Below are 15263 nucleotides of genomic sequence, written 5' to 3' on the forward strand. Positions count from 1 at the left end.
ATTAGACATTAAGGTTTGATTTGCAACGGCTCATTTTCAATATTTGTCTGTGCTTTTGCGCTACCTATTGGCAATAAACAAACGGATAATCCTGATGAAGACGTCTTGTATAGGACGTTGAAATGTCGATTGTTTACAATAAAACTGATGGATGAGCAATACTTGGTTACACATTATGTCTGACAGCAATAGCTTATTTCATAAATGGTCTGATGTTGGTAGGTCTACATATTTTCGAGTCTATTTGGGAATGTTTACGGGGCAGACTTATTTCGGCATGGTGCATTAAAAACGTTAGTTTCAAAAACAAAGAATATTTGACATTCGCCAAAAATCTTGGATTCAAATTCAAACGCAGGTGGAAGCTTTGGACTTTAATTCAACTCATTTTAAACCTGTATTCATGCAGAAACGTATGAGTAAGTTTATTTTAATTCAGTTTATTCGACAATGCATCTAAACCAGTGGTTTTCAATCGGTAGTACTCGTACCACCAGTGGTACGCCGAATTTTTCAGGTGGTACGCTAGTATCTTTCTGTCATACCAAACATGGTACAGTGCAGTTGTGTCTATCTTCAGCCAAACAATTTTTTGAGAGGAAAGTTAATTGTTTTCAAAACCTGAACCAAAGCCATATAACAAGCGGTTCCAATCACTAAATTAAACATTGACAAATCTAAATTTCGGGTTCAGTTCGAAACAACGGCACACTGAAGTATGTGTCTCTGACGCAGCTCTTGTGCGCAAGTGTCACGGAGTTTCACTCCTGTGTTTCAGTTGATTGATTGAACGATCAACTTCACAATAAGGAAGAGTATTCCCCGTTTGTTATTTAAAGAAGGAAGTATGGCTGTATATATGCTGTGATGCTCATAGAGGTTTCATTTATTCCAACGTTAGTTAGTTTGTGCAGAAACCAGGCTTGGTTTCGTAAAGGTTTAAGCACCGTTGCATGTTTACGAAATAGTTATTTTGAGTTAAGTATATTTCTCGTCACATATTTTGCCACAAAAGTAGTGACGAATCACCAAGCCGTAAATGGATGCGCACATTTTTAACGTTATAGAGCGCAAAACAGTTTATGACAGAAGTTGGCGGACTAATTAATTCGTTTTTTTTCTTCTGTTCACATAGGCCTGATTATAGAAGCTATTGATTTTTTGGACAGAATATTAAGTCTTATTTTGTTTTAGAACATTAGTGTACGTTTTGGAATTTGTTGAAACTTGAAGATGGAATCAAACAGTTCCAATCTCATAGACATTAAAGAAAGAACCACGGGCGCAACCAAATTTCCTCCAGAAAGAATTGCTTGGCTGATGATAGACACAACTGCACCGTGTTTTACCATTTACTTGACTATTGCAATATTTGCCTATGGTTGTTCACACAGGTACAAAGTTGGAGATAGGAATGCACGGGTTATGTATATGTTGACAAGTGTAGCGTCCATCTTAGTAAACATATACACTGTGCTTGACATATCTTTTATCATTGTGGGTTACAAACCAGAATCTTCACTTACATGTCAAACCCTAATAAGAGTCATGCCTATGGTGCTAGGTTTTAGCGCATTCACAGTTTACACATTTCTGTGGTTTAAACAAAGCTGTTTCTATAAAAGTTCACTTTTGAATCACCTTCACAAAGATTGGATGAAAGTACTAAGTTGGTCGAGCATTGCCTTTCTGAGTTTTGGCACATTTACTTCTTGCATTGGATACTCCATTACTCAAAGAGTTCAGTCATTTGGATATGGATGTATTTTTGTTGGTGGAATTGTACCGTGACCATTGTTAGCAGGAAGTGCAATTGATTTTGCTGGTCAGTGCATACTTTTATTCCTTTTCCTCTGTCCATTCAAATGCGCCCAGCAAGAAGTAAATGGCTTTGCCAGGTTACAAATGATCGAACGAAGCGCATGTATGTCAATTCTATGCATTTCAACCGATTTTGTAGCAATACTTGGTAACTTTTATTTGGAATTACAACTATTTGCAGCAGCAATTGCTTGTAACCTAGTAGCTCTTGTTTTAACGTTCGAAACGTGGAAAGAAATATTGAAATCTCCAATGTCATTTTTGATACGGCGTGAAACAGTTGATATCGAACTATGATTTGTTTATTTTTCATCATACGATTATTGGTCTACATTAACTAATTTCTCGCATATTTCATGCACCCTAGTTTTCTGTTGCTTAGTCTTCTCTTCAAGCGATCTATTGTCGAATTGTGCTAAATCTATGGGCGTTTTCGGTTTCTACTTCTCGCATTGTATATTTCATCTTGCTAAAAATAACTGAATTGCATAAACATCCGGGTATTGTTGATGATCGGGTCGACTAACGTTCAACAGTTGTATTGTTAAATTATGGTATGGCTTGAATAAAGGGGATGTTGGAATCCAAGATGGCTGCTGAAAGTAAAAAATCATTTTTTTTCTGAAAGTACCGAAACAGGCGTGTTTGTAAGCATTCCCGTATAGAATCGAAAAATATGTCAGACTTACTAACATCAGCCACATTGTCGATGGGCGGCACAAAAAGCACAGAAGTCTCAGAAAAGACCAGTGAACACAATAGACAACTGGTCTTGTACAATGCGTTAAGGTCTGTTTGACATTGAATCAAACCCAACAACTGCCTACTTGGCTAGTTTAATTTATTCAAAAACATACTTGCGCAAAGTGCAAAGTAAGGCTTAAATCAAGTCCGTTATTAGTAGAAACCTAAGCCCGAACCCGGCCCGACTTGCCACCCTGGTTTCTACATTTGGTTGGATGTGCTAAACATGACCCTTGACAACTGTAATTTTAGTACACTGAGTATATTAAAGGCCTAAACTGATCCAATCTTGGCTCCTCAGCGTTTTTGTCTTTTGCAAAGCATAGACTTTTAAACTCTAGTCTGCAGTGGGATTCGAACCCATGACAGAAAATTGAGTAATACTGAAACTTGCCAAACCCTACCAAGAAGATGAAATGTGCAGCATACGGGCAAGCACCTGTGCTTGTATTCGACTTTCGACCAGCTCACCGCTGAGCCTATGTAGTTTAGTTGTTAGAGCTCGATTTCTGGAAGGACATGTCGTTGGTTCGAATCCCTCCGCAATCTAGATTTTTCTCGCTTATATATTTTATTGTAAAAACGGTTAGATTCGGTACATCGCATTCAAGAAGATTGGCGATAATCTAGATGTATATCCATTTACATTTGTTTGTTTTTCAGACAGATGAATCGATCGCGGCATTCCGCGAAGACTAACAAAAAACAAGCAAGAATCAATGCTATAAAAGTATCAATTTTGTCCAAAAAATACATCGAAACAAAAATTGAAATTGGCTGGAATTTGATGCCCCTTTTCCCGCAGGAGACCTTGCAGGACGGCGATGCTGCTCAACTAGAAGAAATAGACGAAATGATTACTTCGCTGGAAAGAAGTCAGCTTGCCAAATACGAGCACTGCAGTGATAAGCTTTATACAGCCCAGACACAAGTCTTGCAAACTGTTTTCGTTTTAAGATTGTAGTTGGATAGTTTACCAAAAAACGTTACTGCCGTTTTCCAATAAATTCCAAAAACGATCAAATACAAACACAAAACTGCATAAAGTTAAGTGTTGCCAATTTTGTTTTTTATAAAGCTTGTTTAGTGTAGGTTTTTTATGCGTTTAGAGAAATATCGTTTTTAATAGAGTTGTTTGTGTTACCTATCGGAACTTAGCTAAATGTTGGGCTGCCATGACGTGTAGTTTCAATAGAGTTTTTATATATTATAAGTGTTGATTTTGTTGTAACTTATACTATGTTTTATTCTGTTCGCCACAAACTTGCTTTGAGTAAAGACTAAATCAAACGACACTGACGAAACTGAGACATAGTTTCACTTCTCGTTTTACAATTTATCAAGCCCGTTTGTAAATGAGCATCGAGGACGCTCTTCGCTTGCTTCTATGTTAATATAAAGTGGAATATAAAGCTCATTAACTGTTTTAACTTCGGGCTTGCACAGGTTTAAACGTTAGGTCGAACGAATTCTGGACAAGAAACAAATATTTTTATCAGTGTAATGGGTTTTTCGGGTCCACTTGGGTTCGTACCGTCTTCGAGCTTTATTTGTTTTCGACAAACGGGCTTGATTCGGGCCTGACGTCAAATTCTCTGTCAGCAATTTTTCAATGAAATGAGTTGCAAACAACTGTGCTTGAACAAAACGAATTTCTCGACTTGGCGCCTGTGTGCAAGGCATGCAAGGGAAGGAAACAATCGCACGGCCAATTGATTTTCATTAGCGAGTGCGTACTGGGCACAAACCAAATGTAAAGTCATTTGACCTAATTCTTCCAGTTTGCTCGTTTATCGTTGGGTGCGGCCAAGCTTCATTAAAGCCAAACATTTTAAAGCAGTTATTTCAAAGCAACTAACGTATTGTGCTGAGTTGTGTTGAATCTATTTAGCTTTCTGAAAGAGCATATAGCGACACAATGACATTAAACAATCACTAGGCCGACAATAGCTGCACAATGTTGAAATGTAAATGACACAATAGGTAGATATGGCTACGCGCGCTGCAGCTAAGTCTGCACTGTATCGTAAAGATTTAGGTAGTGGCAGCTTATAAGGGAGTGATCTTTGCGCATTATTTGATTTCTTGTTTGTCAGGGTTTGTTTGCAACTAAAGGAGATAAATTTGGTAAGATTTCGTGAGTAATACGTAAGTATTTGCATTACAATTGTAATGTACAGCTTGTTAAAGGGACCACAACAGGTTTTGTTTTGAATTCAATAGGCGTAGTTTTGTTTGTGTTTTACCTCACAGTTTGTGGTTAACTTAAAAAACAAGCCCTCATTCTAAGGACTTGAAGTGGTCAAAACCTATATATTGTAAAAAAAAGAAGCAACACAAACAAGTGAAGTTGTTTAAACAACTATTGAAACGAGAAAAAGTAATATTTTGGTATTGACGAAGATAAAATGGACACTTGTGTGAAAACTGCAACCAAAGAATTTAAATGCAATTTGTGTAAAAAATCATTTACGCGGAAGTATACTCTGAAACAACATGTTGCTACACACAGTGGAGAAAAACGCTATCAATGTGAGGTATGTCAGAAAAAAGTTTTCACTAAAGCACTTTTGAAAGCACACATTCTGACACACTCCGAAAGAAAAAGACCGTATAAGTGTGAAATTTGTGAAAAAGGTTTTCTCTCAGCTTCTGAATTGAAAAGACACGAGGTATCTCACACTGGCGTTAAACCATACAGTTGCGACATTTGCGAAAAGAAGTTTCAAACTTCAGGACATGTAAAGCAACATATGAGATGCCATTTAGAGGAACGACCATACAAGTGTCAGCACTGCGAAAAAAGTTACACCCAATCTTCCCACCTTTCAAGACACATGCTTCATCACACCAAGGAACAACGACACAAGTGTAGAGTGTGATGTATGTATTTACCGCTAGATGTCGTCCCTGAGTTATGACGTCACGTTTCGTATATAACCGTGTACCGCGTCTTAAACGTGGCAGTCAATACAGGTAACCGCTTAAAGGTGTGTGCGTTCATGACATGGTGTCAGAAGTGGTTTTATAAAATGGAAGGTTCGTTCTCACTGCCTGAAGCTATGCAATGGAGTGGCAATGTGTCACAAAACTGGGTTAAGTTTATCAGGGGATTTAGGCTTTATTTGACAGCTGTTGGTTATGACGGAAAGGCTGCAAAAGTTAAAACATCTATGTTGCTCCACGTGTTGGGAGAGCAAGGTCAAACCATCCACTCAACATTTAAATTTGAAGAAGGACAAGAAATGCACTTTGAAACTGTGGTCAATGCCTTCGAAAGCTACTGTTGTCCGAGGAAGAATATCACCAGCGAGCGATACAGGTTTTTTTCTAGCAATCAAAATGATGGTGAAAGAATAGATGTTTTTATAACCGATTTAAAAAAAACTGTCTAAAAGCTGTGATTTCGGTGAACTTTGCGACTCATTAATCCGAGACAAAATTATTATTGGTATCAAGTGTGTTCAACTTCGTCAAAGTTTGCTGCGGGAAGAGGAACTAACGCTTGAAAAAGCTATTAAAATGTGCATAACAAACGAAACAGTAAGATCGCAAATGACAATGTTTCGATCAACAAATTCTACAAGTTGTAGCTTGGATGCTGTTCAACGCGAACCACGTGGTAATCAATTACCAGCGCCTCGAGTTTGCAGATTCTGTGCCTTGCGACATGACGTCAGAGCGTGTCCTGCCTGGGGAAGGCGATGCTTGAAGTGTGGTGGAAGAAACCACTTCGCTCGATGTTGCAGTGCAGCTAATCACCCGCAAGCGCAACGCGCGGATACAATTCAGACGTACAACATGCAATCTGTAAGTACTACTAGTTCACCAAAAGATTGGCTTGTTGACATTTTTGTGCTTTCATGTACACTTCGTTTTAAGATAGACACGGGAGCCCAAGTAAATATTTTGTCACGAAATGATTTTCAAAAACTTCAGGGACGTCCATATGTTTCTATTACTAATATTCGATTGATCTCATATACTGGCCACCATATTCCAGTTTGTGGGACAATTAGTTTAACACTTGAAGAAGAAATTATTAGTCAATTTTCAAATGCTAAAGTATTTTCTAAACTCGACGCTTTGTCTGGGTTTTGGCAAGTAAAGTTGGATGAAGATAGTTCTAAGCTTTGTACGTTTAACACTCCGTTTGGACGGTGTAGATTTTTGCGCATGCCGTTCGGCATTTGTTCTGCTCCAGAAGTGTTTCACAAGTTGGTGTACATGATGTTTGAACACATGAACGGCGTTGTAACGTCTATGGACGATATTGTGGTTTGGGGTTCAACTAAGCAGGAACATGACATGAGGCTTAAAAATGTGTTAACGGTTTTGCAACGCAATAATCTGAAACTCAATAAGGAAAAATGTGTGTTCGGTGTAGACAAGATTACTTTTCTTGGTGAAGTTGTGAGTGCTTCAGGTGTTCAACCTGATCCAAATAAAGTTCATGCAATAGAGCAACTAAAGCGTCCTCAGTCTAAGGGTGACTTGCTGAAATTTTTGGGAATGGTCACGTACCTAGGTCGTTTCATTTCCGACTTGTCTACTAAAACATCTTCTTTGCGTTTGTTATTGCATAAACGGAGCAACTGGGAGTGGACGCAAGCACACGAAATGGAATGGAGGAATTTAAAACGGCTGGTCACAACTGCCCCAGTACTTCGGTTTTTCGACCCCAAGAAATCGATCAAAATTTCGGCAGACGCATCTAAACATGGACTTGGAGCTGTAATTTTGCAACAGCATGACAACATGTGGCAGCCAGTGGCTTATGCGGCAAGAGCTTTAACAACCGCTGAAACAAGGTATGCACAAATTGAAAAGGAATTGCTTGCTATCACCTTTGCATGTGAAAGATTTTATCAGTATGTTTATGGTCAGAAATTTGTGGTAGAAACTGATCACAAACCTCTCATAGCGTTGTTTCTCAAGGAGTTAAATAACTGTCCGTTGCGCATTCAACGTCTAATGATCCGGTTGCAAAGATTTCATTTCACCGCAGAGTTTACTCCAGGTAAATTCATGCACACAGCTGATTTGTTATCAAGATGTGTGGAGAACAGTGTGTCCGTTCAATCGCTTTCTTGTCACAGTGTATGTGAATATGTAGATCTAATTGTATCCGCTATTGCTTGTATGCCATTAGTTAAACAAAAGTTACAAAGTAAAACCATATGTGACGAACAGTTGCAAATTGTAATGCGTCTTGTAAATAATGGTTGGCCTTTACATAAGCGTGCTTGTCCTGTTTTAGCAAAACCCTTTTGGGATGTCAAAAATGAACTTTCTGTTGTTGACGGTATTTTGTTTCGTGGATCTCGAATAGTTGTTCCAATGTCTATGCGCAGTTATTTTTTAGAACGTGTGCATGAAGGCCATTTGGGTGAAGTAAAATGCAAAGGACGAGCTCGGGAAAGTATATATTGGCCTGGGTTATCCAACGACATATCTGGTTTGGTTTCTTCCTGTGCCATTTGTGCAAAATTCAGGTCACAGCAACAACGCCAACCGTTAGAACCTCACCAAGCTCCTTCTTATCCGTTTCAGAAAGTGGCAACTGACCTGTTCTATTGGAACCGAAAAATGTTTTTGGTAACAGTGGACTACTACTCCGGATATCCAGAAGTAACCCCGTTGACTACAACTTCTGCGGCGTCTGTTATAAGTGGTTTGAAAACTATTTTTTCCAGGTTTGGAATTCCCGAAACTGTTATTAGTGATAACGGTCCTCAGTTTTCTAGTGAGGAGTTTGCAAAATTCGCCGAGGAATGGGGCTTTGTTCATTTAACCTCGAGTCCACATTATCCACGATCTAACGGACTGGCTGAGAGGGGTATCCAGACAACGAAGCAACTACTTAAAAAAGCTCATGCCAGTGTACAGGATTTTAACAAAAGTTTGTTAATATTTAGGAGTGCTCCTCTCCTTTGCGGAAAATCACCTGCACAGCTTCTCATGGGTCGGCAAATCAGACACACGATGCCCCTGGATATCGAAACGTTAAAAAGTTCAACTTGCCGTCCGTTTGGAAAAGAAAGAAAACAACAAAATAAGTATTATGACAGGGGAACAAGAAACATGCTGCAATTACAAGTGAACACTCCTGTAAAACTGTACAATACCCAAAACAAACTATGGGATCAACAAGGAACTATAGAAAAACAGTTATCTCATCGCTCTTATCTTGTAAAAACTAGTGATGGTGTATTGTATCGGCGTAATCGTGTTCATTTACGTCCATTGAATGTTATTGTGAATCCTTACCCTTCGAGACGTCAGTTAAGTTCAATTTAAACGAAGGGAAGTTGTGATGTATGTATTTACCGCTAGATGTCGTCCCTGAGTTATGACGTCACGTTTCGTATATAACCGTGTACCGCGTCTTAAACGTGGCAGTCAATACAGGTAACCGCTTAAAGGTGTGTGCGTTCATGACATAGAGTGTGTGAAAAATCTTTTACAGAGAGAAAGAATTAGACATACATCTTAATGTGCACATGGGTCTTAAACTGCATAAGTGTACTATATGTCAGAAGGCATTTAGTTACCCAAGAACTCTAAGAAACCACATACTTACTCATAGTGAAGTAAAACCTCACAAGTGTAAGTTTTGTGAAAAAGAGTTTGCGTGGAGAAATGGTCTCAATAAACACATGTTGAGTCATAAAGAAGAAAAACTTTTTAAATGTCCTTCTTGTGGAAAAGAATTCCATCATTTTCAAAGTTTAAAGCGACACAGCTTGACACACTCGGGAATAAAGGCTCACCAGTGTGACATTTGTGAGAAAAAGTTTGCCCTTTTGACATTGAAAAGACACCGAGAAGTTCACTTTGGCAAAAAAAAGTTTCAATGTAAAGTTTGTAAAAGATACTTTACACGACTTGACAACTTAAAAGGGCACTTGGAAAAAACTAACAATGGTCGATGTGCCGAAATTTTGTATGACATCAACCTTTAATACTGCCAATTATTATGTCATTGAATTGATCCAAAAATAATTAAAATTTAATTTCTAATTTCTACAGATATATGTAAATTAATCCATAAAAATCATTGTCATTAAAGCATGTATTCGCAGAATTTCTTCTCAATGTCGTTGAAATATGTTTGCGTCACCTATTTACATGTTTTGTATAGTTTTCCTAACGTTTTTTTTCAAATCCGTCAATTCTTCGTTCTTACTACCATAAAATCTCGTTCACTTCATTAGATAATATTGTCGCGAAAAGAAAAACACATTTAAAAAAAACATAGATACTGAAAATCAGATTTAGCTAAAAATACTAGTCTGAATTATCGTTGGAGATTTGACATACATAACATGTCGTTAATTTCTAATTCGGACTAAATGGTTTGGTTTCAAAACACCGAATGTAGTTTATACAGTGCCCATGCAACCTGTAAAGCAGCGATATTTACTTTCGGCGGGAATTTAATTACAATTTTCCCGCGAGAGATTTAGTAAGCCTAGGATGTTGTAGAACCGTACGAAGAATGCACCAGTGTTTGCTCTAAAACATTTGTTTGCTCTAAAACTGCATTAAAAAAGTTTCCATAACTAACCACATAAGCCATTACTAAAAATTTAGGAAGTTCGTGATTTTTTAACTGGTTTTTGCGTCAAATATTAGTTTGTGAGATAAATAGATCATAGGACGTCCTGCTTGGACCAACATGATTCTGTCTCATGTATTAGTTAGTATTATTTCAGTTTGGTATCAGGCAGAACCAATAAACACGAAAACAAAGTTACGTGACCAAATTTGGCAGTCGGTATGCTTGCACGATCGAATCTGAGCGATTTGCAGAGTCCATTTTTACTGGCAGCATTTACAACGGTTCACTTGAAAACAAAAGGAATACTTTTGACTGAATAAGGTTGGTTTCTTAACATATTTACTTTTAATATCGCTAAATGTATTAAAAGAGTTGATAAAACGTTATCAAAACTGGCGGTTAAAATGTAGTATATTTTTTGGTAGGTTTTTGTTTCAAATCAAAGTTGTTGAATCCCCCTAGGTGGTGCAAAAGGCATTCGCTGTCATTTGATATTTAAAAAAAGGGAACTTTGCCGAATGGTCTGCCGCGCCTGACCCATATACAGACATAAAAAACCCGCGCACATTCAGATGGGGACAAAGACTTCCAAGAAAATCGAGCAAGGGTTCAGGCATTGGGAGAAGAAACAGCTCAAATTTTAAAGAAGCAAGTTTACCACAAAGGAAATTTCCTATTTAGAAGGAGAAAATGTTTAAACGTAATCACATCTTGACTGAACAAAACAATCTAATGGAAGTTATGACAACAATATTTACAACAAAGGGACAAACTATAAGTTCTCATGAGGATGACAACAACAAAAAGTTAGCAGACAAAGAACATGAACAGCGGAAAGTGATCGGGATTCGTCCCCGGGAGAATCCTTGGTTCGAACCCCGTGAAAAAAATATGTAAAAATGCTGACGGTTAGGACTACATGGGTTGAGGTAAGGTTTCATAATATTATTGACAATAAATCTAAACTTGAGTCCTAACCATAACTCGGTCACACTGGTAATTTTAATACCCGAACTTTTTACGTTATCTATCGAATTTAGCAAACTTTTTGGTTTTGTTTACTTGTGCTCTATCGTTTATAGACTGATACCTTAGTTGCTAAATACAATTGGTCAAAAATTGATCGGGCAAACACAAATTTCTTTTCGTTAGGAAAATTTCATGCATCTAGTTTCAGCAAAACTAAGATGAAGTATTACTGGGATTAGCTCAGAAGCGTTCATACGAGCAGCAATCACGTCACAGTACATCTGTTATATTAAAGGCGATTTATCGAATCAAAAAGTCTCCCAAATATTTCTTTATTGACAAAAAAGCGTTCATGCAGACCAGCGATCACGGTACACTCATTTAAAATGCCTAGTACGCCAAGCCTACTGACACCCTAATACGAAGCTGACATGTGGAGCATACGAGACAGGCAACGGTGTTTGTGATTTGACTACTACCGGAATTACCCCAAGGCAAAAAATAAGTACAAAAAAGTAAACAAAATCTAGGTTCTTACAGTGCAGCAACCAACACCATACCTCACGGCAGACGCAAATTGAGTTAAATATTAATAGGCGCAAAAAGCTGAATTATTAATTTAGCATTTAATAAGGGGTAGGGTTTAGAACAGTGGTTCTTAACCTTTTTTCCTTGCTGCACCCCTTTCAAATCACAAACCAATTTTCGCACCCCCTTTCAAATCACTAACCAATTTTCGCTCCCCCTTCTGTAATTGCTTAAATAGAATAGACCTAACCAACCTTAATGGGTCAGCATCCCCGCACCCCCTAGGAACAGTTCTCGCACCCCTTGGGGGTGCGTGCACCCCAGGTTAAGAACCCCTGGTTTAGAATTTTCTAAAAAATTAACATTAAGATATATAGATATAAGATATATACCTTTCAAAATAGGTGCTTGGTTTTGCGCCACCCAAAGAAAATTAGCCAAAAACGCTGCTAACGTAAGGTATGGTGTTAGAAGATTGCCAATGTCCTAAAACGGCGATGTCGTGCTGTTTCAATTACCATCTGAGCTTTTGCACCACCCATCGGCAAATGATCTGATGTTAGTAGGTCTGACATATTTTTTTTAAGTCTATACGAGAATGCTTACAAACAGGCTTGATTCGTTACTTTCACCGATACTTGCCGCAAAAAAATGTGATTTTTGACTTTTAACAGCCATCTTGGATTCCAATTCAATCGCAGTCTAATGCTTCAAGCAGATTTTTATACAAAGCAACTTTAACCTGTACTGATTTGGAAACGTATGAAACAAGTTTTCAGTAAGCTTTATTCCAACATCCCCTTAAATCAAGCCATACTGTAATTTAACAATGGAACTGTTGAACGTTAGTCGAACCTAACATGAACAATATCCGGATGTTTGTGCAATTTAGTTATTATTAGCAAGACAATATACACAATGCGAGAAGTAGAAACCGAAAATGCCCATAGACTTAGCACAATTCGACAATAGATTGTTTCAAGAGAAACTAAGAAACAGAAAACTATAATACAAAACTAAGGTGCATGAAATATGCCATGATGAAAAATAAACAAATCACTGTTCGATATCAACTGTTTCACGCCGTGTCATAAATGACATAGGAAATTTCAATATTTCTTTCCACGTTTCGAACGTTAAAACAAGAGCTACTAGGTTGCAAGTAATTGCTACTGCAAACAGCTCTACGTCCAAATACCTATTGACAACTATTGCTAGCATATCGGTTGAAATGCAAAGTAGGGTCATAAAAGCGGTCCTTTTTATCATTTGTAACACAGCAATGTCATTTACTCTATGCTGGGCGCATTTAAATGGATAGAAGAAAAGGAATAAAAGCAAGCACTGGCCTACAAAATCAATTGCACCTCCCGCTATCCAAGGCCACTTAACATTCCCAATAACATTTTTGCATCCATATCCAAATGATCGAAATCTTTGTGTAATAGAGTATCCAATGCAAGCAGTAAAGATGCCAAAAATCAGAAAGACAATGCTCGACCAACTTAGTACTTTAATCGAACTTTTGTAAAGGTGATTCAAAAGAGAACTTTTATAGAAGCAACGTTGTTTGAACCACAGAAATGTGTAAACTGTACAAAAACTGAAACCAAGCACCATGGGCATAATTTGAAGTAAAGTTTGACATGCGTACGTTGATCCTGAAATATAACCCATATTTAACATACATAGGTCAAGTACAGTGTATGTGTTCACTAAGATGGACGCTACACTTGTCAACATATGCATAACCCGTACATTCCTATCTCCACTTTTGTACTTGTTGTGTGAACAACCATAAGCAAATATTGCAATAGTCAAGTAAATGGTAATGCATAGTGCAGTTGTGTCTATTATCAGCCAAACAATTCTTTGTGCAGGAAATTTAGTTGCACCCTTCGTTCTTGTATCGATGTCTGTGAGATTGGCAGTGTTTGAGTCCATCTTAAAGTTTCAGCAAATTCTAAAGCGTAGTACGGTTCTAAAACAATATCAGACTAAATGAAAGGTCAATGCATTCAATAATCAGGCCTACGAAAGCAGAAAAAGACAAATTACTTATGTATTTAATAAACATAAAAAAGTGCCCTAAACGTCGCTGCCAAACTCCTGGTTTCTGCACAACTAACTAACGCTAGAAAATGTCAACCGCAGTTATGAGCACCACAGCATATACAAAGCAGTGCTTCCTTCTATCTAACAACTGTATACTCTTCCTGATTGTGTAATTTATCGGTCTGACAACTGAAACACAGAAGTGAAACTTTGTAAGCCTTGTGCACAAGAGTTATGTCATGGAATTATTGTAACGAATTAGACATGAAGGTTTAATTTGCAACGGCTTATTTTCAATATTTCTCTGTGCTTTTGCGCTACCCATCGGTAATAAAAAAATGGATAATCCTGATGAAGACGTCTTGTATAGGACGCCGAAACGTCGATTGTTTACAATAAAACTGCTGGATGAGGAATACTTGGTTATACATTATGTCTGGCAGCAATAGTCTATAATTATATCATAAATGGTCTGATGTTGGCAGGTCTACATATTTTTCGAGTATATTTGGAATTTGTACAGGGCATATTTAATTCGGCATGGTGCAGTTAAACGGTAGTTTCAGAAAAAAGAAAGAATTTTAGACATTTGGCCAAAATCTTGGATTCAAATTTAAACGCTGGTGGATGCTTCGGACTTTAATTCAACTCATCTCAAACCTGTAATCACGCAGAAACGTATAAGTAAGTTTTTTTTTAGTTAAAGTTTATTCGAAAATACGGATCAACCAGTGGTTCTCAATCTGTAGTACTCCGGAACTTTCCAGGTGGTACGTAAATTGCTTTCTACCATACTAAGTGTAAGGCATATCAAAAATTTCAACTCAACTGAACCAACTGATCAGCCGTGTTAGTATAAAACAATTGTCTTGGATCATGTTTTAGAATTGCTAACTTTCTCTGTCTGGTCGTAGAAAAATAGATCACCTTCTGTTTTTTGTATTGCTACGTACCACCGAAATCCTGTTTGTACGGGTAGACCAAGAGATAGGTTTACCTAGTACAGCATAGTTCTAAAACCAGTAAGCCATTGAAAGAGGGTTTCGGTGTTTGGCAGTTAGTACGCGATTCGTATAAGGCTGGTTCTTAAACAATAGCTGTACTTCAATTTATCAACACAACTTTGGAAGGTGAGTCGACCCGATCACCAACAATACCAGGATGTTTGTGCAATTAATTTATTGGTAGCAACATTTCATACACAATGCGACAAGTAGAAACCAAAAATCCGCATAGAGATATCACAACACTACAATAGATCGTTTCAAGAGAAACAGAAAACCAGGGTGCATGAAAACTACAAGCAATTAATGTGGACTATTAATAATGTAATGAAAACTAAACAACTCAGTATTCAATATCAACTGTTTCACGCCTTGTGAAATGTGACAGAGGATACTTCAGTATATCGTTACAAGTTTCAAACGTTAAAACAAGAGCTAATAGGTTGCATGCAATTGCTGCTGCAAACAGCTGTACCTCCAGATACAAGTTAGCAAACATTGCTGCAATATCGGTTGAAATGCAAAGAAGTGACAAGAAAGCGCTTCGTTTCATCATTTGTAACCCGGCAATGCCATTT

At 37.7% G+C, this 15263-nt stretch overlaps 3 protein-coding genes across 4 annotated transcripts; 2 read left to right on the forward strand and 1 right to left on the reverse strand.

Moving 5' to 3' along the window:
• Positions 1 to 1161: 1161 nt before the first annotated feature.
• On the forward strand, positions 1162 to 4973 carry LOC145217598 (uncharacterized). Of its 2 annotated transcripts, XM_080084883.1 has the most exons (3): positions 1162 to 2610; positions 3229 to 3295; positions 3371 to 4973. In XM_080084883.1, exons 1-3 carry the CDS (start codon positions 2498 to 2500, stop codon positions 3527 to 3529), a joined length of 339 nt encoding a protein of 112 aa, XP_079941009.1. In that variant the 5' UTR covers positions 1162 to 2497; the 3' UTR covers positions 3530 to 4973. The 2 variants fall into 2 exon arrangements, with proteins under 2 accessions (XP_079941009.1, XP_079941008.1); XM_080084882.1 differs by having other exon boundaries at positions 3229 to 4973.
• A 3944-nt stretch (positions 4974 to 8917) lies between these two features.
• Positions 8918 to 9531, forward strand: LOC145219435 (uncharacterized). The gene is made up of 2 exons (XM_080086801.1): positions 8918 to 8976; positions 9035 to 9531. Exons 1-2 carry the CDS (start codon positions 8918 to 8920, stop codon positions 9528 to 9530), a joined length of 555 nt encoding a protein of 184 aa, XP_079942927.1. The 3' UTR covers position 9531.
• A 2900-nt stretch (positions 9532 to 12431) lies between these two features.
• LOC145219994 (uncharacterized) lies at positions 12432 to 14130 on the reverse strand. The gene has a single exon (XM_080087286.1). The coding sequence runs from the start codon at positions 13568 to 13570 to the stop codon at positions 12683 to 12685; it is 888 nt and encodes a 295-aa protein (XP_079943412.1). The 5' UTR covers positions 13571 to 14130; the 3' UTR covers positions 12432 to 12682.
• Positions 14131 to 15263: the final 1133 nt, after the last annotated feature.

The sequence above is a fragment of the Phallusia mammillata genome, chromosome 3 (assembly GCF_965637545.1).
Source record: "Phallusia mammillata chromosome 3, kaPhaMamm4.hap1.1, whole genome shotgun sequence".
In the NCBI taxonomy this organism is placed as follows: Eukaryota; Metazoa; Chordata; class Ascidiacea; order Phlebobranchia; family Ascidiidae; genus Phallusia; species Phallusia mammillata.